Source organism: Tasmannia lanceolata, unplaced genomic scaffold, assembly GCF_043159265.1.
Source record: "Tasmannia lanceolata isolate RefF3 unplaced genomic scaffold, GAP_Taslan_0.1 ptg000013l, whole genome shotgun sequence".
Classification (NCBI taxonomy): domain Eukaryota; kingdom Viridiplantae; phylum Streptophyta; class Magnoliopsida; order Canellales; family Winteraceae; genus Tasmannia; species Tasmannia lanceolata.
The window spans coordinates 26,116,554-26,142,139 of record NW_027518690.1 but is presented as its reverse complement, the minus strand read 5'-3'; the positions used below and the strand labels follow the sequence as shown (position 1 = coordinate 26,142,139).

Genomic DNA, 25,586 nt, shown 5'->3' with positions numbered 1-25,586 from the left:
CACATTTGATGTGATTAGGGGTATGATGATTTGACGGTTATCTTCAGGGTTACGTCTCGATAGAGGCCACTGACTCAATGTGATTGTAGCATTGGCTACGGAGCAATAATCGCAGTGAGGCCCACTTGTGGGTTCTGCAGGATCTACCGTTGAATCCCTACTACGATCCCACTCACCACTCAATTGACCTAATGTTATCTATTAGATAGAGGTCCCGCATTTATTTGGTTGCTTACACGAACTAGTTTCGTGACATTGGATGCATTGAAAGGATATATATACAATGTATATAGTGTATATGCACTATGAGATACATTGGGAATACCAAAATGGTTAAGTATACCATTAGGATATTTTGGGAATTATAGGAAAATATGGATGGTGCTTTTTATCTCATTGGATGGGAGGAAATATGTTTATTTAATTAAAAGAATTAAATAAATAATTGTAAGTTTAGCTTATAGACTGGTTTTACTAAAACAGTCATAACTTACTCATCTCTAGTTAAAAATTAATGTGTAAGTACTCATTTCGAAGGATTTTGAAAGATCTACAATTTGTAGTTTATGATTTTTTCTAATTCGGCCATTTACTTATCTAAAAATGAGGTCGAAATTTGACATACAGGCTTATAGCGTGAATGTTGAAAAAGGAAACAATGTGTGAGATATTTTTGGGATTGTTTTTATCCAATAAAGGAACTACGTTTTTTACTTGGAAAAAACTCAATTTAGGGATTTCTAAAAGTCCAAGAATTCTTAAAAACACTCACATTGTTTGGTTTCTATTTTTGGGATTGTTTTTATCCAATAAGGGAACTACGTTTTTTACTTGGAAAAAACTCAATTTAGGGATTTCTAAAAGTCCAAGAATTCTTAAAAACACTCACACATTGTTTGGTTTCTCTTTTGAAAAGGCCAACTAGCTTGTTTCCAAATTAGAGCTTCTATTTGTGGCTAGTTTCCATGTTTTGTGTGATTTCTCTACAAGCTTTGGGTTGTGTATATTGAAATTGAGAACTCTATAAATACAAGACAAATGAGTAGAGTTTGCAAGAGCTCTTACATAATTCCATGTGTTGGAAATTGGTAGAGACATCCCAAAGTCTTTCTCTTCTTCTTTTTCTTCAATTCCATCAACAAGTTTTGTCTTTTATAAGTCAAAGACAAACATCCAACAAAGCTCTATTGATCTAAATACATATTCCTACATTATAATCTGATTTAGACCAGGTTATAAAGTAAACAAAGAGTTGTTTACAAGATCCTTTGTGCAAAGAAAGGAATCCATTGGTTCAACTTGCGGTTTCGCATCGATTAGATCGTTGGCGGATTTTCGATGAGTAGATCACGCACACGTTTTTCTTCTCATCAGCAAAATAAGGTATTTATATATATATATATTTTTGAATGGTAATAAGGTATTTATATTTATGTTTATTAAATCACATTAAAATCAATTAGTCCCTAGGAATCCTGGGTTAGAGCAAAATTTTTGTTCTACACGGTTTATTCTTCCGCAACGTGTAGTGATTTTGCTCATGGTTTTACAACCAATCTAACATTATATGTCTCTCTTCAAGATTCCGGCATCCATGGCGAAAAGATTAGAGAAGCTGTAAAGAGATTTTCTATGGGAAGGGTTGGAAACGGGTAAAAAACTAAATCATTTACTTAAGTGCAATGTGTAAACTAAAAAAGAACGGCAAGATTGGGATATGGAAACTGCGATTAAAGAACAAGTCCCTTTTGGGAAAATGGCTATGGCGGTTCGGCACTGACAAAGATTCTTTGTGGCGAGACATCATTGGTAGAAAATATGGCAGCAGTTGGGGTGACTGGACTTCTCGAGAGCCGCCTTGTGGTAAAGGGTCCATGGAAATCCATTAATTCAGTTCGGGACCTGTTTTTGCCACTAATTTGATTTAAAGTGGGTCAAGGATCCAATGTGTGGTTTTGGCTCGAGCTATGGCCCGAGCAGCAAACACTCGAAGACCGGTTCCCGGAGTTATTTACATTGGCAAGCTACCAACAAGCTTCTGTCGCTGATAACATAAATACAAGGGTGGGGCCTGGAAAAGTGGTGTGGGAGATACAATTGAAGAGAAACCTCAAAGACGAGGAAATCATTAACTACACATCACTTCTCCACATGCTGGAGGGACGCTACTTTTCAGATAACTCGGAAGATGGTCTTCTATGGCAACCTCAGTCGGAGGGAGGATTCACCGTTCGATCATTCTTTCATCAGTTGTGCAACGAGGAAGGGGTGTATGCCAGTCAGAAAAACATATGGGGCCAATCAATCCCGCCCAGACAGCGTTTGCTTGGACCGTGTCGCACAGATGCATAAATATTGACGAAAGGCTTAAGCAGCGTTGCTTTCATCTTGCAAGCAACTGTGTATTATGCGGTGCAGCTGAGGCCTGAGGAGACAATAGATCACCTTTTTATTCATTGCCCGTTCACTAATAGAATATGGAATAGCATGTTTAGATCATTCGGGATTCAATGGGTAATGCCTCACGCCAATGTTATCCTACATTGGCGTGAGGCATTTCACGAGTGTTTGGGCGAAGCATTATGGAGTCCCCTACGATATGCCATTATATGGTTTATCTGGAAGGAACGGAACAATAGAATCTTCACGGAGAAAGTTCGTCATTGGAAGCACTTGACGTTGGAAATAAAATTATCAATCATCTTCTGGGCAAAGGCTAAAGGTAAAATCCCGTACTCTACAGGGATGGCTCTGAGAAACTTGAAGGAGGTGTTACATGAAAGAAATTCTCGGGTCACTATTACTCCAGGATGGGAGGCCCCGGGAGAGGGGTGGGTAAAACTCAATTTCAACGGCAGTTCTTTAGGCAACCCCAGACCGGCTGGTTTTGGGGGCTTGATTCGAGACTCCTCCAGTAATACTTTACTCTCCTATTCCGGAGAACCGGGAACTTGCGACGCAAATGAAGCAGAGGCTAGGGGGTTGTTATTTGGCCTCCGGTGGTATGCCAATCATAATTTAGGCTCGTTAATTGTGGAGGGAGACTCATCGATAGCCTGGGCCACCAATCTTGGTGGTGGGCCGTGGAGATTACTGTTCATCCTTGATGAGATTCGAGACCTTGTTAGGAGCATTCGTCCTCACCTAGTTCATCGCAAGAGAACGACAAATTTCTCGACGGATGAGCTGGCAAAAGCAGGGTTTTGTCTATAAGAATCGAATGTAATTTGTATAGAAACCCTACCTTCTCAATAGGCAGATGTCTATTGAACTACAAGTTGTACTTCTCTGTTGGTCCCCATTTTCATTCTAATAAATTTCACTGTTAATTTTTTTGAAAAAAAGAGATTGTATGAGATTTTGTGGGAGAAATTGTAGGTGAAAAAATAGGAATTAGTTTTTTACACTTATAGCCTTGTTCTCCAACAGCAAGCCACGTTTTTAAAGGTTGGGAACACTCCCAATGCTATTTGGAAACCTCCATAGGTTCCCACTTTGTGTTGGTTTCCAATTCCCAAAGTTTAGTTAATTTGTTTTCCCAATTTGAGTCAGATTGTGAGAGAAAGTTAAGGAATTTTTAAAAGTTGGAAACCAACACTATATAAATCAACGTAGCATGTTTTGGATGCTCTCCCATGCTAAAAAACACTCCCAAGAGTGCTCTCCAAAAACGTCCAACAATTCTCTCTCTCTCTCTTCTAGTTCCACTAGTTTGCTTATAGTTTTTGTGAAAACTACCAAAGCTCTATTTGATACAATTGTATTTCCCATCCAAAGATCTGACTTGGATCAGATTGCAACTGAGAACAAAAGTTTTTCAGAGCCCCTTTGTGCAAAACGAAGGAATCCATCGGTTCGACTTGTGGTGCAGCGATGATTAGATCGTTTGTGGCCGTTCAAGGAGTAGATCACGCAAAGGTTCTTCTTTGCAACAACAACTGAGGTAATTTATATATTCTATGTTTTATTTTGATCACCATCAGATCATCACGAAGATATGTTTGTGTAACGACCCAAAAACCACGTTAGGTCGTTACGAGGAAATGACAAATAAAAACAAATGAAAACCACAAGTAATTTTTTTTTTCGTATGAGGAATCAACCATAAGAAATAAACTAAGCAATCTTATTCTATTGAATTAAAACCACTACATGATTCAATTCTAATCTCATAACATGTCCATGAATAGAATAAAACTGTAACCTATCTCTACTAAGTAACTACTCAAAGTCTGAAAAATAAATCAATATCCAGCTATAGATAAGACAATTAACAACCCCAACTCTACGACTACACTCCCCAATCCCGTGATGTTGTTCTAGGTTTGTTCATCTGCAAAGGCTCCTTCCTCACTTTCCTCGAAACCTGTAGACGTATTGGGGTCAGCAAACGTTGAGCAAAATCATTTAGTGGCTTGCATAGTAAGAGTCCACAAAAAATACAAGTCGCATTATAACAGTTTTCTTACGATTAGTCATTGCCACAACAATAATATAAAAAGTGAAACTAAATAAGAGACATGCTAAACAGTTATTTCAATCATGAAGTAATATGGAAAAGAAAGATGCATGTGCACGAGAATGAAGTATGCAACCACATATGCTCAACTACCTCGGGACCATACAGCAATCCACAACCCCAATTTTTTCAATTTCTTTTTCTTGGTACTTTATATTCGTCGTTGGTTCCTGACCATCAAGGACCCTCCACCCACATATGGGTGTGCTCCTTTCTAGGATTTCCTTTGGGTCACCCTATACATGTCCACCCGAGATGTGTCACTAGCCCGAGGTCGCACACTTTTAGTCGGGGTGGCTTTTGGCGCTATGCCCAAGGTTGGCTCCAAGTGGGTCTCCCTTTTTGGGCCTCTCACAATTACCATGCATGCAATTATGCTTTTTATACGTACATTCTCTCCCTTTTTGGTGAGAGTTTTATCCCATTTGCTTGCATGATTAGGCTTTAATAATCTCTATCATTTTCTTCAACCATTTATTAAAAGAGAGCATTCTAACGATTCTCTAACAATCAGTAGAAAATGTAAAAACAAAAGATAAATCATATGAAATACAATCATAATTACAACTCTACTCTTGGAAGCCATTAGTATGAAAGTCACTATCACTTGTCTTATAGTTTGAGCGTAGAATTAGACGCGAGGCTCTATGTATCAATCGGAAAGGAACCTGTAAGGATTACATGTCAAAGTGTCAATTGAATCTTCTAGGTTATCTAGGTTATCTACCATTCCCTTCAAACCATAAACACGATTTTACCATGACATGGTTAACCTTGATTCATAGTATCATTTCATATTCTAAATCTTTTAAAGAAATCATTTTTTTAATATTTTCTAGCTCTTTAAAGCCCTCTAGGCTTATAACAATTGCTTACATACAATCTTTTTCAAGAAAACAAGCCTCTAAAACCTATAGGACATGCGCATGATGCCCTCTTACAAAAACAACCCATAAAATTCGTTTATTCACTCTGATTTTTATCAAAAAATCCTTTAAAAACCTCCCTCTTAGTTTGCACATATAACCTAGATAAAAAAAATTAACCTAAACAAACTTCTTAACATAACTACCACTATGTTTCATTAAACTTTACCTTGTTGTATGCTGATTTTGGAGAAATAACCCTCCAAAATCGCTTACAACATGCTAACCTATTATCTTTATCACGAAAAATCAATTTACTTCATCCTCGGTTGAAATCCCTTTAAAATTTTGAAAAATAACCTTCTAAAGGTGCTGATTTTTCGCAAAATACATCAATTAAATTCCTTAAAATCTCCCACATAGCCCTAAATTACCAAGAAAATCACACGCAAGGGTTTAGGCCCCCAAAAGTCATTCCTACTATACTCTATATTACTCCAATTAGGGTTTTTCATAAGGAAAAGACAATACATATATTTTTGAGGCATAAAATCTTAAAAAGAAATTTTAAAATAAGTTTCTTGATTCAAAAGAAAGTAAAGAAATCAATAAAATATTGTTAGAAATCCTAAGTAAGTTGAAACAAGATCAACAAAAGCAAAAACTTTGAATTTAAACAAAAATTACGAAAAATATGATTTTCGGGCACGTACTCAAAGACGAATAATCGGATCGGAGAAAAGCCCTTGATCTTCCTCTTCTTTTCCTTTTCCTTTTTCTTTTCTTTTATTTAATATATGATTCCTATTTTAATCCTAAAATGAATGGTAAGTGTCCCTTTTGATTTAGGTCTCTTTAATTCTATCTTTATTAAATAAAGCAATTAGAAAAAGGAAACTAATATGTGATTTAAAAAAAATAATATATGGCCTAATAGGACAAATCCCATCATAAGGCCCCATCTTAACGGACAAAGGCCCATGACTTCGCCAAATCATGTCCAAATAGCGAAATCTTGAGCCCGTTAGATAGATAATCGAAAAAATCCATCCAATGAGACCAAAATCAAATCAAACGGACAAGATTTGATGTCATAAAATCAAGCTATAACTAAAATGACGGAAATACACTATGAACCGTCGATTTTCCGAAATATCTTGATCTTTTGAAGTTCAAGGGGGATCGATACTCAAGTGACGTGGTATGTCATCCATTTGAGCTTGATCGACTGTCCGAGGGATCCGGTAATCGATCAAACGGTCCGAAAGGCTACAAATCATATCTAGACCATTGATCTTTGATCAAAGGATCTATGGCATATTTAATTAAAATTTATTAATTTTCCCGGCCCTTGGTGGGGCCGGGTGTTAGACTTTGGTTAATTTCTCAATCTGTAATAAATATTCTAATTCAGTGTAGTGTGATGTCGCTTGTATAGATGTGTGCCATGTGTTGTCGAGAAGGTTGTGGCTATGAGTTGAGGACAATATACACTATACTCATGCCATTATACATTTAAGAAGGATTGGGTGAGGGTCACATTAAATCCTCTTAGGGAGACCGATGTACAACATTCGAATGAGGAGAAAGAGTCAAGAGACTGACGAGATTTATGTTTTACTAGTCTGCGAGGCAAGTGTGTGGGTGTTGTCTTAGAATCATCATCCAAAAATTCAACAATTTTTGCATTAATTTGAAGACGTAGTTTTAGAAGATCCTCCATATGATTTGCCACCTAAGAGGGACAGAAAGTATGATATTGATTTTGTGCCGGGTGCAACATTATCCAATCTAGCCCGTTATTGTAATTTGTATGAGTCCAGCCAAGCATGAAGAACTAGGGAAACAAACTGAAGGATTATTATACAAGAGATTGATTCGGGAGAGCATCATTCCATGCAAAGTTCATGCAATTAGAATACCGAAGAAAGAGGGCTCTTAGTGCATGTGCATGGAGACCAAGGCGATTAATAAAATCACTATCATGTACTAGTTCCCCATCCTGAGATTTGATGATCTACAAGACATTCTGGCGGTTTTTTTTGGTCTTTTCTAAGGTCAGTCTTCGTAGCGTGTACCATCAAATTTGTGTACAGCTTGTAGATGAGTGGAAAGTGGGCGACGGCCTATATGAATGTATGTTGATGCCTTCTCAGCTGCCCAATGCTCCTTCTACCTTCATGCAGAATATGATGCAGCTAGTTCACCCCCTTGGCCAATTTATTGTAGTCTATTTCAATGATGTTTTGGTTTATAGCAAATAATATCGTTGTCCTTATTTGAGAGTTTTTTGACAAGGAAAACTGTACATTAATTTGAAAAAGTGCTCTTTTCTCCAAGACCATGTGCTGACTTGGGTGCTATTCTCATCTGAACGAGTAAAACAGATGTTGAGAAGGTTAAATCCATTGTTGATTGGTCAAACCCTACATCCATTTGTGACGTTCACAGTTTTCATGGTTTGAACACTTATTTTTGTTGTTTCATTTGTAACATCAGCGCCATTATAATGTCAATTATAGAGTCATTTGAAAAATAGTGCCTTCATCTAGGCTACAACAACTGTGAAAGGTTTTTTAGCTAGTGGAGCGTCTCATGACGGTAACATCTGTTCTTGCATTCCCAACCACGTATTCAAGATTGAATGTGATGCATCTCACATTGATATAGAAGCTGTTCCGGTCAAGGGGGATGCCCTATAGCTTTCTTTAGAGAGAAGCATCAACAGTTCTCAACTATGTGTATAAATTTATAATTACACCATGAATAGCGCTAATAGTCATTCTCTTGTTGAAACTCCAGAACCTAGTTCCTTTTCCTATTAACATGCAGGTTTTAGTAACGATGCTAAAACGTATACCAATCATGTGCGTCAGTTGCATGAGGAATTAAAGATGATTGAGGCTGGCAATACTTCTTGCAAGGAGGGGGTTGATATGAGAGACAAGGAATGTGGTTGGTGATCAGGTTATGGTTTACTTGCGATAGAAGAGGTTCCACGAGCACTTATCATTAATTAAATGATAAAAACTTTGGACCATGCAACACCATGAAGAAGGTCGGACCACATGTACACATGTTAGACTCAACTGAACTCAACTCAACTCAACTAAGCCTTTGTCCCAAACTAGTTGGTGTCGGCTAATGAATCCTTTAGAAAATTTTCATGAAGAAGGTGAAAGGATCTACCCGGCTCAAATTGACCAAGTCTAATCTTGACACTAGTTGGGTTCGTCCATATGGATCAATTTCTTCCATTCTATCCTATCCAAGGTCATGTTCTCTGTTATATTCCTAGCCCTCAAGTCTTTCCTCTTCGTACCCAAGTTGTTTTCAGTCTGCCCCTACCTCTTTTTACTCCATCAACTTGGCACGAGTCACTTCTTCTCACCGGAGCATCCCCCCAAACCATCTTAAGCTGTGCTCTCTCATCTTCTCCTCAATTGGTGCCACCCCCACTTTTTTACGGATGTCTTCATTTTTAATTCGATCTAACCTTGTGTGGCCGCACATCCATCTAAGCATTCACATCTCCGCTACACTCATCTTATGCACATGTTGCTTCTTCGTGGCCCAACATTCTGAGCCGTGCAGCATGGCTGGCCTCACAGCTGTCTTATAAAACTTTCCCTTCAACTTGGTAGGTATTTTACGATCGCACAGAACTCCTGAAGCATGCTTCCACTTCAACCAACCTGCTCTTATTTATGTGGTTAACATCCTCTTCAATCTCTCCTTATGTAAGATTGAACCAAGATAGCGAATGATATGCCTCTTAAGTACCTCCTGTCCAGTCATATTTACTACATCCTTGCCCTGCCTCCTTACATTCAATCTCTCCTTACATTACTAAAGTTGCACTCTATATACTCTGTCTTAGTCGTGCTTAGTCTAAAACCTTTGGATTCCAAAGTAGTTCTCCATAACTCTAACTTAGCATTAACTCCTGCTTTTGTTTCGTCGATTAATACTATGTCATTTGCAAATAACATACTATGTAGACATGTTAGAGTTGCTGACAAATTATGAGATCAGCCCCATCATTAATATCATTGATCTGTATGACTATTTGGGCCACGATGAGGGTGTGCCACATGAAGGGAGCCTTGCTCGTGTTGGTGAAATCCCAAGGAAGCCCACTGACCGACCATATTGAAGATATTTTAGCATTAAGAAATATCTTCACTATTATAGGTGTTTTGGAGGAAGTTCTTGTAAAGGGGTGAGTTCTTATGGGAAGGTGCTGAGTTCAATAAACAGTATACACATCTTATTATGTGGAATCGGGTTTGTAGACCAATGAATCATGGAGGCATAGGAATCGGAAAATTCAAATTTCAGATTAAGGAACTATCGGGGAAATGGCCCTAGAGATATGGAGAAGGGAAGGATGCACTATGGGATAAATATGGACGGGAATGGGAGGATTGGGAGAATAGGAGCCTTGTGGTAGGAAAAGGTTCGGTAATGTAGAAGTATATTTGTATGTTCAGACCTTTGTATGGGTCTCTAATTAAATATAGAGTAAAGATTGGGAAGGGGAGAGAAAACAAGGTTTTGCGTATATCTCTAGTTAGGAGAGTTTTGTCTCTGCCACGTAATGAGAACACATCAATCACTTTGCAAGAGCCAATGAACCAGATTTTTATCTCTGCCTGCAGTAACACCAGTAAACCTTGTTAAAGCTGAGTTCTTCTCATCCAGAGGGAGTAGACATAGACCTGACTTAGGCCAGAAATGAAGTAGACACCATTTCTCCAGCTCCCCTCATATTAGTTAATGCCAGATAAAAAGGATTTTGGTTGCGACGGTCCAGGGCGATGGCGTACTTGTGATATTTCGGCTTGGGATGCATTTTATTTGGCAGTTTTCTGGATGTTAAATACCATTGGATGGAAGCATATATTGTTTTAATTATAATGGGGCCTAACATGGATCGCCTTTGGAGAGTTTCTATTCAGTTGGAAAATCGTGAAGTTCGGAGATTTGAGGAGAAGACAGAGCTAGGGTTTTCTCTCTCCTTTTCTTTTGCTATGATAATTGTTTTGGCTGGTTTCTTTTAATGAAATAGCACCATTCTCATGTTTTTTTTATTTCTCTTTCTCTTGGCTGTGTCAGATATGCTCAAAAGAAGATTTCGCATAGCTAGTAGACGTTTTCTTTGTAAAATGGAGGAAACATTATAGATCGCTTGATGTTACATTGTTCACACTCTCGAAAGCTATGGTGCGCCATCATAAGATGCCTTGGTGTTTTATGGGTGTTCCCAAATATGTTCCCTTGATGGCCCGCTCATCAGTTCTAGGGGTCATCTTTAAAGGACGGGAACTAACAGAAATTGTGGGACTGTTGGGTAAATTACTATTAATGACTGACCATGTTTTTTAGTTGCGGCATGTTTGATGATTGTTTAACTTGATTCAGTCAAGTGAGTGCTGGTGTAATAGGAACATCTCATCCCATTTGAACATCTGTTTCAATCTTTCTTATTAGCAATGAAGTGTTGGCATCATATGCTTGTTTCCGAGATTTTCAATATCTTATTTTTCTGTATGAAATCAGGCTTGACTTTCATGTTTGACAAGAATGCACACCATAAATGTTTATGGCTACCAACTAGAAAATTATTGGAAAGGAAGATGATCTCAACTCACATTTAGAACTGTAGCACGAAAATAATTGGGGCATAGCAGAGGGTTTTGTTTGTATTCTTTATCACTCTTAAATTCTGTTGTGCTGCTTGTTCATGCAGGTTTCAATTGAATGGCCGGGTCTGCCTGCTGGTGTTAAATTTGATCCATCTGATGTGGAACTTCTAGAACATTTAGCGGGAAAAATTGGGGTAGAAAATTCAAAGCCTCATTTGTTTCTTGATGAATTCATTCCGACACTCAAGGAGGACGGAGGAATTTGCTATACCCATCCTGGAAATCTTCCTGGTGAGGTCACCAACTTCACATTTATCCAGTTCATACTATTTTGATCCGTCTAACCTTTTTGAAACAACCAATTACTCCAAAAGCTTAAGCCATTAGAGATGGCGTTATTTAATATTTTATTCTTTAACACTCCCCTCATGTGTGGCCCGTCATTTTAGGGTTGACTTACACGTGGCACATGTGGCACCTCTTTTGGGTTGGCCATTACATGTGGATTTTTTAATATCAAGGAGTTTTGAACCCAGAACCTCGGCTCTGATACCATGTGAAACAACCAATTACTCCATAAGATTAAGCCATTAGAGATGGCATTATTTAATCTTTTATACTTTAAAAATCTTGATTTTGCTTCAGGTGTCAAGAAAGATGGAAGCAGTGTTCACTTCTTCTACAGAACAGCCAATGCATATGCAACCGGTCATCGTAAACGCCGCAGGATCAACGGTCACCATACTTCGTCTGAGGAGCACATAAGGTGGCATAAGACTGGTAAAACCAGACCAATATTAGAGAATGGGGTTCAGAAAGGCTGCAAGAAGATAATGGTTCTCTACAAAAGCTCACAAAAAGGCTCCAAACCCAATAAATCCAATTGGGTGATGCATCAATATCATCTTGGAACCGAAGAAGATGAGAGAGACGGTCAACTTGTGGTTTCTAAAATTTTCTACCAACAGCTGCCTAAGCAATTGACGGAGAAAACTGATATTGATCTGGTGCATGAAAAATCTGATATCTTGACAGTCAAAGCTAGTCCAAGAACTCCCAAGACCAAAACACCCAATCCACCTCGGGCTGGAAAACATTCTCCATGTGATGGAGCTGATGAAGAAGAGAAACAACAGCCTTTGCCTGGCCAGGTATTGATATATCGAAGTTACAGCAGATCTATTAATATGTAGTCTCCCATGTGATTTGGTCATTGGAAGTCTTATGCATGTTTGCACCGTCGGATTCATTTTGCCATTGCAGCTTTTGCATCAAGCATATATCATCAATTACCTTACATTTTCCTATTGCATCTTTTACATTTTTTTTGAAAGATGACAATTTTATTGATACTATGGAAGTTACATTGGGGACCAGAGGTCCCAATTTGCAATACATAGAATCAATTAAGGATAGCCGGGAGCATACTCCTAGACCAGTTAATACCAACGAAGAAAATCTACTAATTCATCCACTACAGTGAGGACCACCCATCTAGACACTGCCATCCTGCCGAATAACTATTTTACCTCCCTGCTATCTAGAATCATAGCCTAGATAGACTTCACCACTCCCCCAAAAACTCCATGTTGCATCTTTTACATCTAGCGGTTTCAAAGAAAGTACTTTCGAAACACCGATCTATTGTTAATTTCTCAGAAATAAGCATCCTCAACTTTCAATAACCAACTCAAATGTCCCCACTATTTGGAAATAGTAATGTTTTTCAAGCAAGTAAAAGGACACTATCGCGCGCACATGTGTGGAAGTGCATTGGACATACAGCCGATGTTATTGCGTGGCACTAATGTATTTTTAAGTCCTCACTGGTGACATTATATTCAATATCTTAACTAATTGCTTCATGTTAAATAGGATGCAGAATTCATTTCAGTAATGGGTCAAATCCCTAACTCAGCTGTTCATCTTGAGGATGAAAATGTGAAACCCTCTTGGTGGGCAGGCGAATCTCAGGCTGTTGAGGACCCAAATCCAAATGATGATGACTTACTCCTATGCCATGAAATACTCGACTCGAGCCTTCTTGTCCAAGACACATTTGACAGAAATTTCAGTCCGATCGGTGGGATTTCTGACCTTGACAACCTAGAAATGGATGTACCACCAGATTTTGATCTTGCTGTGAGCCTCGTTAATTCGTTATCTGTTTTCTATCAATGCCATGCTTTTTAAGGTGTAATACTTCTCTGACCAGTTGTAATTTGCTTGCGTTTTCCTGTCTATAATGCAGGATTTGCAATTTGGCTCTCAGGAAAGCATTACCGGTTGGTTAGATCGGCTGTAGGGATTGATTTATGGAGCCAATGATTCCCACAATGGAAAGGAAGACCCAGTTTTGAGTTGTCTCCTAGAAATGGCTTCTCCATGCAGGACAATTATGTTCTTCCACTGTGCAAAACCAGCTGAATGAAATTTGTAGTCTGTCAACGGGACTATTTAGTCGCCGATTTTGACAACCTTGAATCTTTAAAATCCATATGCTTTCCAAAGCCCAAGTCAGAGGAAGTTTAATGAAGTGGTTGGACAAGCGAACTTTTCTGTCCCATAGTGTTCTCATGCCTATTTGTGGAGTTTTTGATGATCACAACCGTATATTCATGATGCTCTTCCATTGCATTGTGCTATTTTGTGGCTCTAAGCTTTGCATACGAAAGTTCTGCACTATAGAATGACTTGGTAGAACTGATGGAAACCAAAATGGAGCTTCATGTAGTGATTCTGCACCTTGTAGTGGTGAATTTGTAAAGATGTCGGCTGTCTGATGGAATTTTAAATATGCTCATGAGATTGTTGGCCAATTGCTACAGCTTTTTCTTGTTTGGTCCTGCATTAACAAGGGCAGTATAGAACCAAAGACTGGTTATTTCACTTGAGTAGTCTTGATCCACTTTAATGTCAAAGTATTCTCTGCAGCCTATTCACAAAATGTTTCGATTTTGTATAACATTTAAGGAAAAAGGATACAACAGGACATACAGCCCTGCCTGATAACCGAAAACAAAGAGAACCAATAACATCATTTCTCTTGCATTTTGTGGACCCATAAAATCACATTCAGACCCATAATTAGACCCATAATTAGAGGTACATAATTAGAGGATGTTGGAAGATCTTTCCAATGACAATAGGTATTGTTTTACATAATTCGGTAAGCTACATTTGACAATGTATCAGCAACACAGTTACCCTCACATTACTGAAGATCTCTTTGGCTTGATTTCAGATGTCAAAAATATTATTTCCTACCAAATACAATTAAGAGACCAAGGTATCTTATAATTGCCATTAATCATACTGATGATGCCGAAATCTGGTTCCAGGATCAATGGGTGGTAGGGCTCCAATCTACGTTTTTTGCTCTGACATAAAACTCCGAGAGACCACTCCAACGCTCAAGTAAAAAATCAGCACAAGCAGGGAAAAACCAAGCAATAGGAGAACAGGCAACTCCGGGAGACCACTCCAACGCTCAAGTAAAAAATCAGCACGAGTAGAGGAAAACCAAGCAATAAGAGAACAAAAGAGTAATTCTTAGTGGTGACTAGAAGATGCATACCTTTGAGTGTGGGGGTCTTTTTATAGAAGAGGAGTTCACAACAGTTTAGAACACTTGCCTTGAAGGAGTCTTTCCTTATTGGTTAGTTTCCTGTGGAGTTAGTTTCCATTCTTATCTTGATTGACACCAAGTTTCCTCTTGGGAACTGGTTTCTAAGTTGATCGACCTTGTGAAGGAGTAACCATCCTAAACTGGGACTTTCCTTTGGGAGTACCTTCCTATTTCAGGAGACATTGCTAATCTAAAGCGCTTGCCTTTATATTAGAGAAGCAAGACTAATATCTTAAGTTAGGAGATGCCATGTGTCATGTTCTTATAGGAGATACCGATAAGTATGCTCCAGAAGTTAAGGGTTAATCCTTTCACTTTGGTGTCGATCCGCTGCCCCGTGCCAGAGTGTGGTTCCTATGTTAGAGGCACGTCCGTGCCTTGATAGGCTCGGACGATTGCGATTTGGGGGCTTGATAGGCTCAGACGATTGCGATTTTGGGGCCCCCCAAATCGCAGCTTGTGATTTGGGGACCTTCTCCTATAATTGGAGACCCCCTCTCATTTTACACTTCTCTCTCATTACCACACCCCTTTTTGATAAATACACCCTGATGGGGTATGAAAAGCAGCGACCAATTACCTGCTGACACATGGCCCTTAAAGGGCCCACTGCGAATTCGGCACTTGCCCAGGGGTAGTCTGGTAATCTACCAAGAGCAGGTGAACCTAAACCCACAAAAGGACCGACACCTGTCCTAGGGTAGGTAATCCAACCACCCCAGGACTCCCTCTATATAAGGCCTCTCAAGGCTCAAAGCGGGGGGGTAAGAACTTCTGAACCACCACTCTTAAAGTTTAGGCTCTGCACTTTTGCTCATACTGACTTGAGTGTCGAAGGGCCCGTCCGGAGCACGACTTCGGGTTGGTCTTCTAACCTTGTGCGCTCTTGTGTAAGGCCTCATTCCTTCAGCTCAGCCCCTTGGGCCCGCCAGATCAGCTCTTTCGTCACTGCCGTATCTATTACCGATTTTAGGCCTAACAGATTAGCGCCATCTGTGGGACCCTGAACTAAAAGCTGTTCAATCCCCTATACAAAATGGCAGGACAGAGGAGTGCCAGGGTACCAACTGCTCGAACGGCTTGAGCTGAAGCGTCTCGCAGGATTTAGAGCGAACGAATGGCCTCACAGATAGTGGCCCCTTCAGCAATAGCGGAGCAGAACCCGGCCCATTCGGAACACCTGAACCCTGCTCCTACTCCCGAACAAGTTCGAGCTCTCTTTCAACAGATGACTACTCTTGCTGGCCAATACCAACATCTGATCCAAGCGCCTCCCCAGCATCCCCCAGAGGCTCCACGACCTGTACAGGAAAGGTCGAGTGCCTACAAGGGGAGCCAGCACATCCTAGTGGAGACCGGACCCACCACTCCACAAGGCGAGTCCATCAGTCCAGAACCAGGCATGCCCATACAGAACCTCACCACCGTCGGAGGTCACGATCTCGCTCCGCGCAAAAGCACCGAGCCAAGGAAGATCGTGCGCCGCGGGAAAGATCTCGTCATCATCGAAGGAGTTCAGAAAGTCATTCCGGCTCTGCTGCGAGTCCCTCAGTAGAGAAAAACAGATCAGTGGGCCGAGCAGACCAGATGGATGATCCAATGCTACGAAGAATAGAATAGATAGACTACCGTATAGAAGAGCTGGCAAAGGATCAAGGCCGGCCTGCTACAAAAACGTTCTCAAGCAGACCACCGTTCACCGATAATGTCATGAACGTGCCTGCATCTAGAGGGTTCAAAATGCTGACCGTTCGGCAATATGACGGAACCACCGACCCTGTGGACCACCTGGAGACGTTCAGGACTATGATGCTCCTCCACAGCGCCTCTGACGGGTTCCTTTGCAGAGCGTTTCCGATCATACTGACCGGTGCAGCCCGGGACTGGTACTCTAGGATCAAGCCGAACTCCATCAGCAATTTTGAGGACTTTGGGGACGATCTGGTCCGCCATTTCATGAGCAGCCGGCGGCCAAGAAAAACAACAACATCCCTAATGGCCTTGCGGCAGGAGGATAATGAACCTCTGAAAATATTCGTCAGCCGTTTCAACAGGGAGGCCCTCTAAGTACCAAATTTGGATCCCTCGGTCGCCATGAATGCGCTCCTCGCGGGCGCCAAGTCCAATGATTTTCGCCGATCAGTAGCTCGCCAAAACCCACACTCACTGGCGGATCTAATGGCCGGAGCCGAGGAGTACATAGCCGTGGAAGAGACTCTAGCCGCCCTAGATTCAAACTGGAGGAGGACCTCTGAAGAAAAGAACCCTACCAAGCAGCGTATGGATGATAAGGCCTCCAGAAGAGAAAGGTCCCCTCAGAGGAGAGAAGAGAACTATACCCCTCTCAACATCTCCCGAAGACACATATTGGTCGCGATCAAGGGAGAAGAATTCGTGAGATGGCCAACCAGGATGATCTCCAAGGGAAACAAGAGAGACAAGTCTCGAAGTATTGTCAGTTCCACAGGGACCACAGGCACGACACTGACGAGTGCTGGCAACGCAAGGAAGAAATCGAGCTGCTGATCAGTCGAGGGTACTTGAAGAAATATGTTAAAGATGACGGCCACAGGAGAGAGCCCTCGACGGTCAGAGCCGCCCCCAGTGTGGAATCAATCTCCCCCACCATCAAGCCCACAGTCGGAGATGCGCCGATCCCAGCCTAATGGGGTCATCAACACCATTATGGGCGAACTAGCTGCCGGGGGAACATCATCTGCTGCTCGAAAGGCCTACGCATGCCGAGTCAATGCCGTGCACACATGCAGCAAAAAGATTAAGACAGGGAATGAGATCTCCTTTTTGGACGCGGATCTCGACAACTTGATACTCCCCCATGACGACGCCCTTGTCATAACCATGCTAGTTGCGAACTGGGAGTTGAAGAAAATCCTTGTTGATAATGGGAGTTCGGCCGTCATCCTGTACTATCATGCCTTTAAGCAAATGATGATAGGAGACAACCGCTTAAAGCCGGCGAACTCTGATTTGTTCGGTTTCTCTGGAGAAATTGTTAAAGTGGAAGGACAGATCGAACTCCCAGTCCTCGTTGGGGAACCGCCCTGTCAGGCTTTCGAAATGGTCAACTTCCTGGTAGTGAGGGCCATTTCGGTTTATAACGCTATCCTGGGACGACCCGGCCAGAACCTCATCCGCGCCGTCGCCTCAGCATATCATCAGAAAATGAAGTTTATAACGCCAAGCGGTATGGGAGAAGTTAGAGGAGATCAGCCACAGCCCAGGGAGTGCTATGCCATTGCACTCAAAGGCAAAAACGCATCTGAATCATTGCCGATTGGGCTACTCGATCTAAGAGATGAAGCCCAAGTGAATGAATCCGCTGAAGACCTCACCCCCATTCCTCTGTTCGAAAACGATGGCGAGAAGGTCATCTAAATCGGCTTCTCTCTGGACAGTAGGACCCGGCAAAACCTCACCCGGTTTCTTCAAGACAATGCAGACGTCTTCGCATGGGCTCCCACAGACATGCCCGGCATAGAGCCGGAAGTCAGCACGCACAGACTCGGTGTCGATCCCACCTGCAAGCCGGTAAAGCAAAAAAGGAGACATTTTGCCCTGGAAAGATGGCAGGTGATCAAGGAAGAAGTGGAGAGGCTCTTGAGGGCTGACTTCATTCGAGAAATCTAATATCCGGACTGGCTGGCGAATGTGGTTCTGGTGAAGAAAGCCAATGGGAAGTGAAGGACCTGCGTCGACTTCACCGACCTGAACAAAGCTTGTCCCAAGGACAGCTACCCACTCCCAAAGATCGACCAGCTGATAGACGCCACGGCAGGTCACGAACTGCTGAGCTTCATGGACGCTTTCTCCGGGTACAACCAGATCAGAATGTATGAATCAAACATACCAAAGACTTCCTTCATAACAGATCAGGGGACGTATTGCTACCGCGTCATGCCTTTCGGCCTAAAGAATGCCGGGGCAACATATCAGAGGCTCGTAAACAAGCTCTTCGAAAAGCAAATCGACCGTAATATGGAGGTCTATGTAGATGACTTGTTGGTCAAAAGCCGAAGCGCACAAGATCATGTCTCCGACCTGAAAGAGACATTCCAAGTCATAAGGAAGCATAACATGAAGCTCAACCCGACCAAGTGCACATTCGGTGTCAGCTCGGGAAAATTCTTGGGATTTATGGTAAGCTGGAGAGGGATAGAAGCCAATCCAGAAAAGATCAAGGCCGTGGTGGATTTCACTCCACCAAAAACCAATAGAGAAGTACAACGGCTAACCGGGATGGTGGCCGCACTAGGGCGCTTCATCTCAAAATCTGCAGAGAGATGCCTACCTTTCTTCAACGCTGTCAAAGGAATCAAAACATCACCCTGGACACAGGGGTGTCAAGTCGCATTCGAGGAGTTGAAGCAGTACTTGTCCTCTCCACCGCTGTTGACGAAGTCAGAGCCGGGGGAGGAGCTGCTTTTGTACCTATCCGTAAGCCCCATGGCATTGGCAGTCGTGCTAATCCTAGAAGAGCACAACCAGCAGAAACCGGTCTACTATGTCAGCAAGGTCCTACACGATGCTGAGATCAGGTACTAGCGGGTCGAGAAATTGGCATACGCTCTGATCATGGTGGCCAGAAAACTGAGGCCGTATTTTCAAGCCTACACAATAAAGGTCCTGACCGATCAGCCGCTCAGACAGGTTCTCCATAGACCAGACACCTCAGGACGACTTGTGAAATGGACCGTGGAGCTGAGTGAATTTGATATCCAGTACCTGCCTAGGCCGGTGATAAAAGCCCAAGTGCTGGCATATTTCGTGGCCGAGTGCACCATCCACCAACAAAGCATCGAATCCGAAGTTGTCCAAACCCCGGTGGTAGAGAAGGCAACTACAACTGGGGAAAGAACAAAAGCTGAGACTGAACCAGTAAGAACATAAAACATCCCTGTACCGGTAGAACAGAGTCCATCGTCCAACGAACCGCTCTGGGAAGTACATGTGGACGGATCTTCGAACAAGGTTGGTTGTGGAGCTGGATTGATTCTCACCGGGCCCGATAACTTTGTTCTGAATTACGCGTTAAGGTTCGGATTCTGTTTGTCCAACAATGAGGCAGAATATGAGGCTCTCATCGCCGGAATGAACCTAGCAGTCCAGACTAGTGCCCAAAGGCTGAAGGCGTACTGCGAGTCCCAGCTGGTCGCAAGCCAGATCCAAGGAGTCTATGAGGCCCGCGACGAGCGCATGATAAAGTACCTCTCCAAGGTCCGCCACTTGGCCGGTAAGTTCAAAAACTTCGAGGTCGTCAGAATCCCTAGAACGGAAAATACAAAAGCGGATGTGCTGTCTAAGTTGGCAGCATCCAGGCACACCACTCATGGGAGTATATGTATGGAATTTCTGAAGAAATCCAGTAATGAAAATGAGGCCATCGAAGTAATGCAGGTCGAGCACGAACCGTGTTGGATGGACGAGATCATTGAGTAACTGCGTAGCGGGAAGCTTCCCGAAGCAAAGAAGGAAGCCCGCAAAGTGATACAGAGAGCAGCCCGATTTTTCCTATATGGTGAGAGTCTGTACAAAAGGTCGTACACCCTTCCGTACCTAAATGCCTTTGGCCAAGCAACACCGCATACACTCTGCAAGAGACACACGAAGGAATTTGCGGAGAACACCGGGGGGCAAGGCCTTGGCCCTCAAAGTGCTGCTGAGAGGCCTGTACTGGCCGACCTTGAAGCAAGACGCTCTGGACCTGGTCAAAAGGTGCGAGAGATGCCAAAAGTTCTCTCCCACCATCCACCAACCTGCTGTATCCATGGCCCCGATCATCAGCCCACTCCCTTTCGCAGTATGTGGGATGGACATCTTAGGCCCCTTTCCACCAGCCTCCGGAAGACGTGAGTTCGTCGTGGTGGCCATTGACTATTTTACCAAGTGGGCGGAGGCTGAACCTCTGGTCCAGATCACGGAGCAAAACGTGCAGACCTTCTTCTGGAAGTCAGTCGTTTGTAGATTCGGGATACCCCGTGTCTTGATAACGGACAACGGCAGACAGTTCGACTACCAGAACTTTCAAAAATTTTGCTCCGACTTGAAGATCGAACAGAGATTCACTTCTGTGGCGCACCCTCAGACGAATGGGCAGACTGAAGTAACGAACAGAATCCTACTCTAGGGGATCAAAAAGAGGCTGGATGAAAAGGCAGGCCAATGGGCAGACGAGCTTTATCACGTCCTATGGGCGTATCGTACCACCCCGCGCACCGTGACGGGGGAATCGCCATTCAACTTGTCCTTTGGAACGGAGGCCGTAATACATGTCGATGTGGGCGTCCCGTCTCCCAGAGTCACCAGCTTCGATGAGCAACTCAATGGAGATGGGCTCCGTGCAAACCTTGACCTGCTGGAAGAAGCTCGGGAAGAATCCCAAATTAGGGTCGCGGCCTACAAAACAAAAAGTGTCCAACTATCACGACCTAAAGATACGTCTGAGAGAATTCCGAGCAGGGGACCTAGTCCTGAGAAAAGCAGCTATCTCCCAACCGAAGAAGGTAGGCAAACTCTCCCTGACCTGGGAGGGGCCGTACCGAATGAAAGAGGTAATTCGTCAAGGAAGTTACAAGCTGGAAACACTTGGGGAGCACCTACTACCCCACGCTTGGAATTTGACGCAAAGGCGAATGCCGTTGTAAGCACGCTTGAATGTGATTGATAAAAAGGATACCGTTTCTTTGCAAATCTCCGAGCACTCCGTCTTAGAAACCCAGTTCACCAAAACTTGGGTACTCGCTGCTTGGTTCACCCCGGCTCGTCTCCACAAAGACCAGAAGCGCACTTCTGGTCAGGAACGGACCCGGGCAGAAAACCAAATCCGCTCAGAAATCCAGTTCACCAAAACTTGGGTACTCGCTGCTTGGTTCACCCCGGCTCGTCTCCACAAAGACCGGAAGCGCACTTCTGGTCAGGAACGGTCCCAGGCAGAAAACCAAATCCGCTCAGAAACCCAGTTCACCAAAACTTGGGTCTCGCTGCTTGGTTCACCCCGGCTCGTCTTTACAAAGACCGGAAGTGCACTTCTGGTCAGGAACGGGCCCGGGCAGAAAACCAAATCCGCTCAGAAACCCAGTTAACCAAAACTTGGGTACTCGCTGCTTGGTTCACCCCGGCTCGTCTACACAAAGACCGGAAGCGCACTTCTGGTCGGGAACGGGCCCGGGCAGAAAACCAAATCCGCTCAAAAACCTAGTTCACTAAAACTTGGGTACTCGCTGCTTGGTTCACCCCGGCTCGTCTCCACAAAGACCGGAAGCGCACTTCTGGTCAGAAACGAGCCTGAGCAGAAAACCAAATCCGCTCAGAAACCCAGTTCACCAAAACTTGGGTACTCGCTGCTTGGTTCACCCCGGCTCGTCTCCACTAGGTTTGATTTCCAGCCTTATTAATAGATTTATATCTTTCAATTACAAAACTGAGGTTCTGCCAAAATCGGGAATGATCACACTTTTACTATCCGATCTCTTTCAGAATTCTTCCAAAACTAGGGGACGTCGGCACTCTGCCGAATTTCTGAGGAATCAGAGTGACACCCAATCACGAATCGGGAGGCACTAGGTTTGATTTCCAGCCTTATTAATAGCTTTATATCTTTCAATTACAAAACCGGTGGCGAGTTGTTACCGGGTTTGGGGATCCTTCTGGCCCCAAACCCTATAGCCTAAATCCAGGCCTTTTTTCACAAAAAAATAGTTCTTTTCTTTTTAACAGCATCTAGATTGGGGATAGCTATAAGGTTTGGAGGTTCGGTGGACCTGAATCATGTAGTGAAGCCTTCAATTTTTAGATGCTTTACAACTTTCTGTTATTTACTTTTCATCTAGATTGAGGATAGCTATAAGGTTTGGAGGTCCGGTGGACTTGAATCATATAGCAAAGCTCTCGATTTATAGATGTTATACAACTTTCTGTCTTTCAATTACAAAACCGGAAGAGGGTTGCTACGGGATTTGGGGATCCTTCTGGCCCTGAGTCCTATAGCCTAAATCCCCTCATTTTTCATAACCAGGGTCCTTTTCTCTCTCCTTATCTCACCACTCTATCTCGGGCCCCACCATGGGTCAGGAGAGGTAGAGAAGTGAGTTTACTACGATGTTGGACAAATGGAGAGAACGAAACCCATTCCTTTACATTCTGTCATTTACTTTCTATCATTTACCTTCTGTCATTTAAATTTTGTCATTTACATTCCGTATCACCTAGATTGAGGATAGCTATAACGTTTGGAGGTCCAGTGGACATCAATCATATAACGAAGTTCTCAATTTATAGGTATTTCCATTTCTTTAGTACTTTTCACATTACATTTATATTTCGGGTGATGGTAGCTATAAGATTCAGGGATCCAACATCCCTGGGTCGTATAGCGGAAATCCTATTCCTCTTTGTAGCAAAAAACCACTTTCCTTTCTCTTCACTCTTTTTCCCATTTTTTTGTTTAAAACCCTAACCTTGGGATACGCTCGATCACAACAAACGCTTTTAAAACTAAGTTTACAAAGTTTTCCTATATCCGCCAAGTCAAGTTAAGAGACATGGTTCACCTGGGCATGATGGGTGCCTTACACCTTCCTCGAATGTAACCATATCTCTTACTCAGATTTCTGTAAAGACCATGCTTAAAACAGAGTAAATTATGGAACCTAGGCCCTAACTTAGGTGGTAATTCTAACGTTTGTTTTCCTGTGGAGTTCGGATTTTATCCCAACTTCATAAGGAATGCAAGAACAAATCCCATTCTCATTCGAGTGGAAGAGACGAGTGCAATTCGCTTATCAGCCCAAACGGGTTGAAAGTGATTTTTACTCTATGCCAGACTTCATATATACACACATGTGAATCTCGCAAAGACACCAAAGGGAAGAAAAGAGATACCCGAGACCATAGGAAAACACAAACTGGAAGGCCTGTGTGGTCGGATCCCCGAGGCGCCGGAAGGGCACGACCAGCCGCATCCCCGGATCCCACACCAGCATTCTTCATACCAAAAGGCATAACCCTATAGCAACAACTCCCCCATTGAGTCGTGAAGGCTGTTTTAATCATTTCTTTGGGAGCCATCTAAATCTGATTATCTCCAAAAAATCCATCCATGAAGGATAAAAGAGCATGCCTAACGGTATTAGCTACCAGGATATCTATTTGTGAAAGAGGAAAATCATCTTCTGGACTGGCTTATTCAAATCCCAGAAGTTAACACACATTCGTACGTTCCCATCTTTCTTTGGTACATGTACTATGTTTGCCAACCATTCTGGATATTCAATTACCTGGAAGAATCCTACATCTAGTTGCTTAGTTACATCATAAATGACCGAAGAAGAAAATGAAAAAGTACAATCAGAATCCTACTCGTATTCAGAGTCAGATGACAGTTCAGACTCAGGTATAGGAGTGGCAGCAGGTAAGTTGAGAAACGACCAATTGGAAAGTTCACCCTCAGCTTCAGTGACCAGATTTTGTGGGCAATAGGTGGCAAGTTCTCTTCAATCGTAGCAAAGATCAAAGAGTCATCAATGAACAAAGATTGAAAAGATTCGGTTCAAGAGACTCGATCCAATCTTTTCCAACTATTTCTTCTATAATCAGCCCTTTTTTGTTCACCACTGGTTCTTCATCTAGCCAATACATATCAAAGAATATCTGGAATCCTGGAGTTCTCTCCCCTGTTTTCTCATCATAAGTCCATTCTAAAAACCCATAGGACGGAAAGTTTTTCCCTTTTTTCACAAAATACCCATTCAAAGTATGACAGATAGGCTTCATTGGAATTACACCACAAGATTTGCACATACGATTCCTTTCGTCAATCTTCCAATACATTTCAAATACTTCCTGAGCATTCAGATGATACCCAACGCCAAATGTTCCAAATACAGAGGCAGGAGAAGACCATTCTATGATTCATTGACCACGTTTTGCAACCATGTACCAGGAAAGTATCGCAGAGCTCACAACATTCTTAGAACTCTCATATCGTCTAAGTGGCATAGAAGAATCCTTTCCTGATTGACCTAATCCCAACTAATAAGCGTAATTTCTAAAGAAAACCCAGTAAGATTTACATTAATCTCAACTTACTTTCCCTTATGATCCCAAGAAATATTTCTGATCTCGAGATCAGGTTCTCCATGAATGGCGATAACCTTGCAACCCATCATAAATTTGAGCTTTTTATGAAGGGTAGAAGGTAATGCTTGTGCTTTGTGTAACCAGGGCCTTCCCAGAATTAGGTTGAAAGAGGACGTGATATTCAGAATTTGAAAGTCTACCTTGAAATCTTCACCACCCATTCTAATAGTGGTGACCAAAGTTTCAATGGCATTTTGACGAGTATTCTCATAAGCAAGAATGCCTTGTTCTGAGGGGATGAAATCTTCCTGCCCAAATCCTAAAGTTGTTGTATTTGAAGGACACACATTCAGTGCTGACCCATTGTCAACTAATAGTGCCAGAACATTCTTTCTGTTACACTGACAAGTGATATTGAGAGGTTTGCTATGATTTCTCCCTTCTAGGGGCAAATCCCGATCAGCAAAAGACAAAGTAGTGGATGCTCTCACTACCGTAATCAGATCGACAATTTGCTCGGGGCTGATATCTAGAGATACTTGAGCCGATTGTAGACCCTTGAGAACCATATCTCTATGTTTCTTAGAGACCATCAGCAATCCCCACAAAGATATGTTAGCCTGAATCTTCCTCAATAGGGGAATGACATTGAGACCGTCTTAGTCATTGTTCGGATCAGGTAACTTTCCAGCTCTAACTATTTTGGAAAGATTCTAATTCCTATGTTCTGCTAACTTGAATATTCTCCCACCTCTAGTGACATGTCTCATCTCATCACATTCGAAATCCAATGCAGAAAGTTCATTACAATCCAATGACCAAAAAAATGG

General features: G+C 42.4%; 1 protein-coding gene across 2 annotated transcripts in view; it reads left to right on the top strand.

Moving 5' to 3' along the window:
* LOC143891381 (SUPPRESSOR OF GAMMA RESPONSE 1-like) overlaps positions 1–13,922 on the top strand; it is a 33,848-nt gene extending 19,926 nt beyond the window's left edge. For both annotated transcript variants that reach the window (XM_077395957.1, XM_077395956.1), the window contains 4 exons: positions 11,138–11,324; positions 11,679–12,184; positions 12,909–13,175; positions 13,285–13,922. In XM_077395957.1, coding sequence (XP_077252072.1) covers positions 11,138–11,324; positions 11,679–12,184; positions 12,909–13,175; positions 13,285–13,338 — 1,014 coding nt within the window. In that variant the 3' untranslated portion in view covers positions 13,339–13,922. The remainder of the gene's footprint in view (positions 1–11,137; positions 11,325–11,678; positions 12,185–12,908; positions 13,176–13,284) is intronic.
* The last annotated feature ends 11,664 nt before the right edge of the window (positions 13,923–25,586 follow it).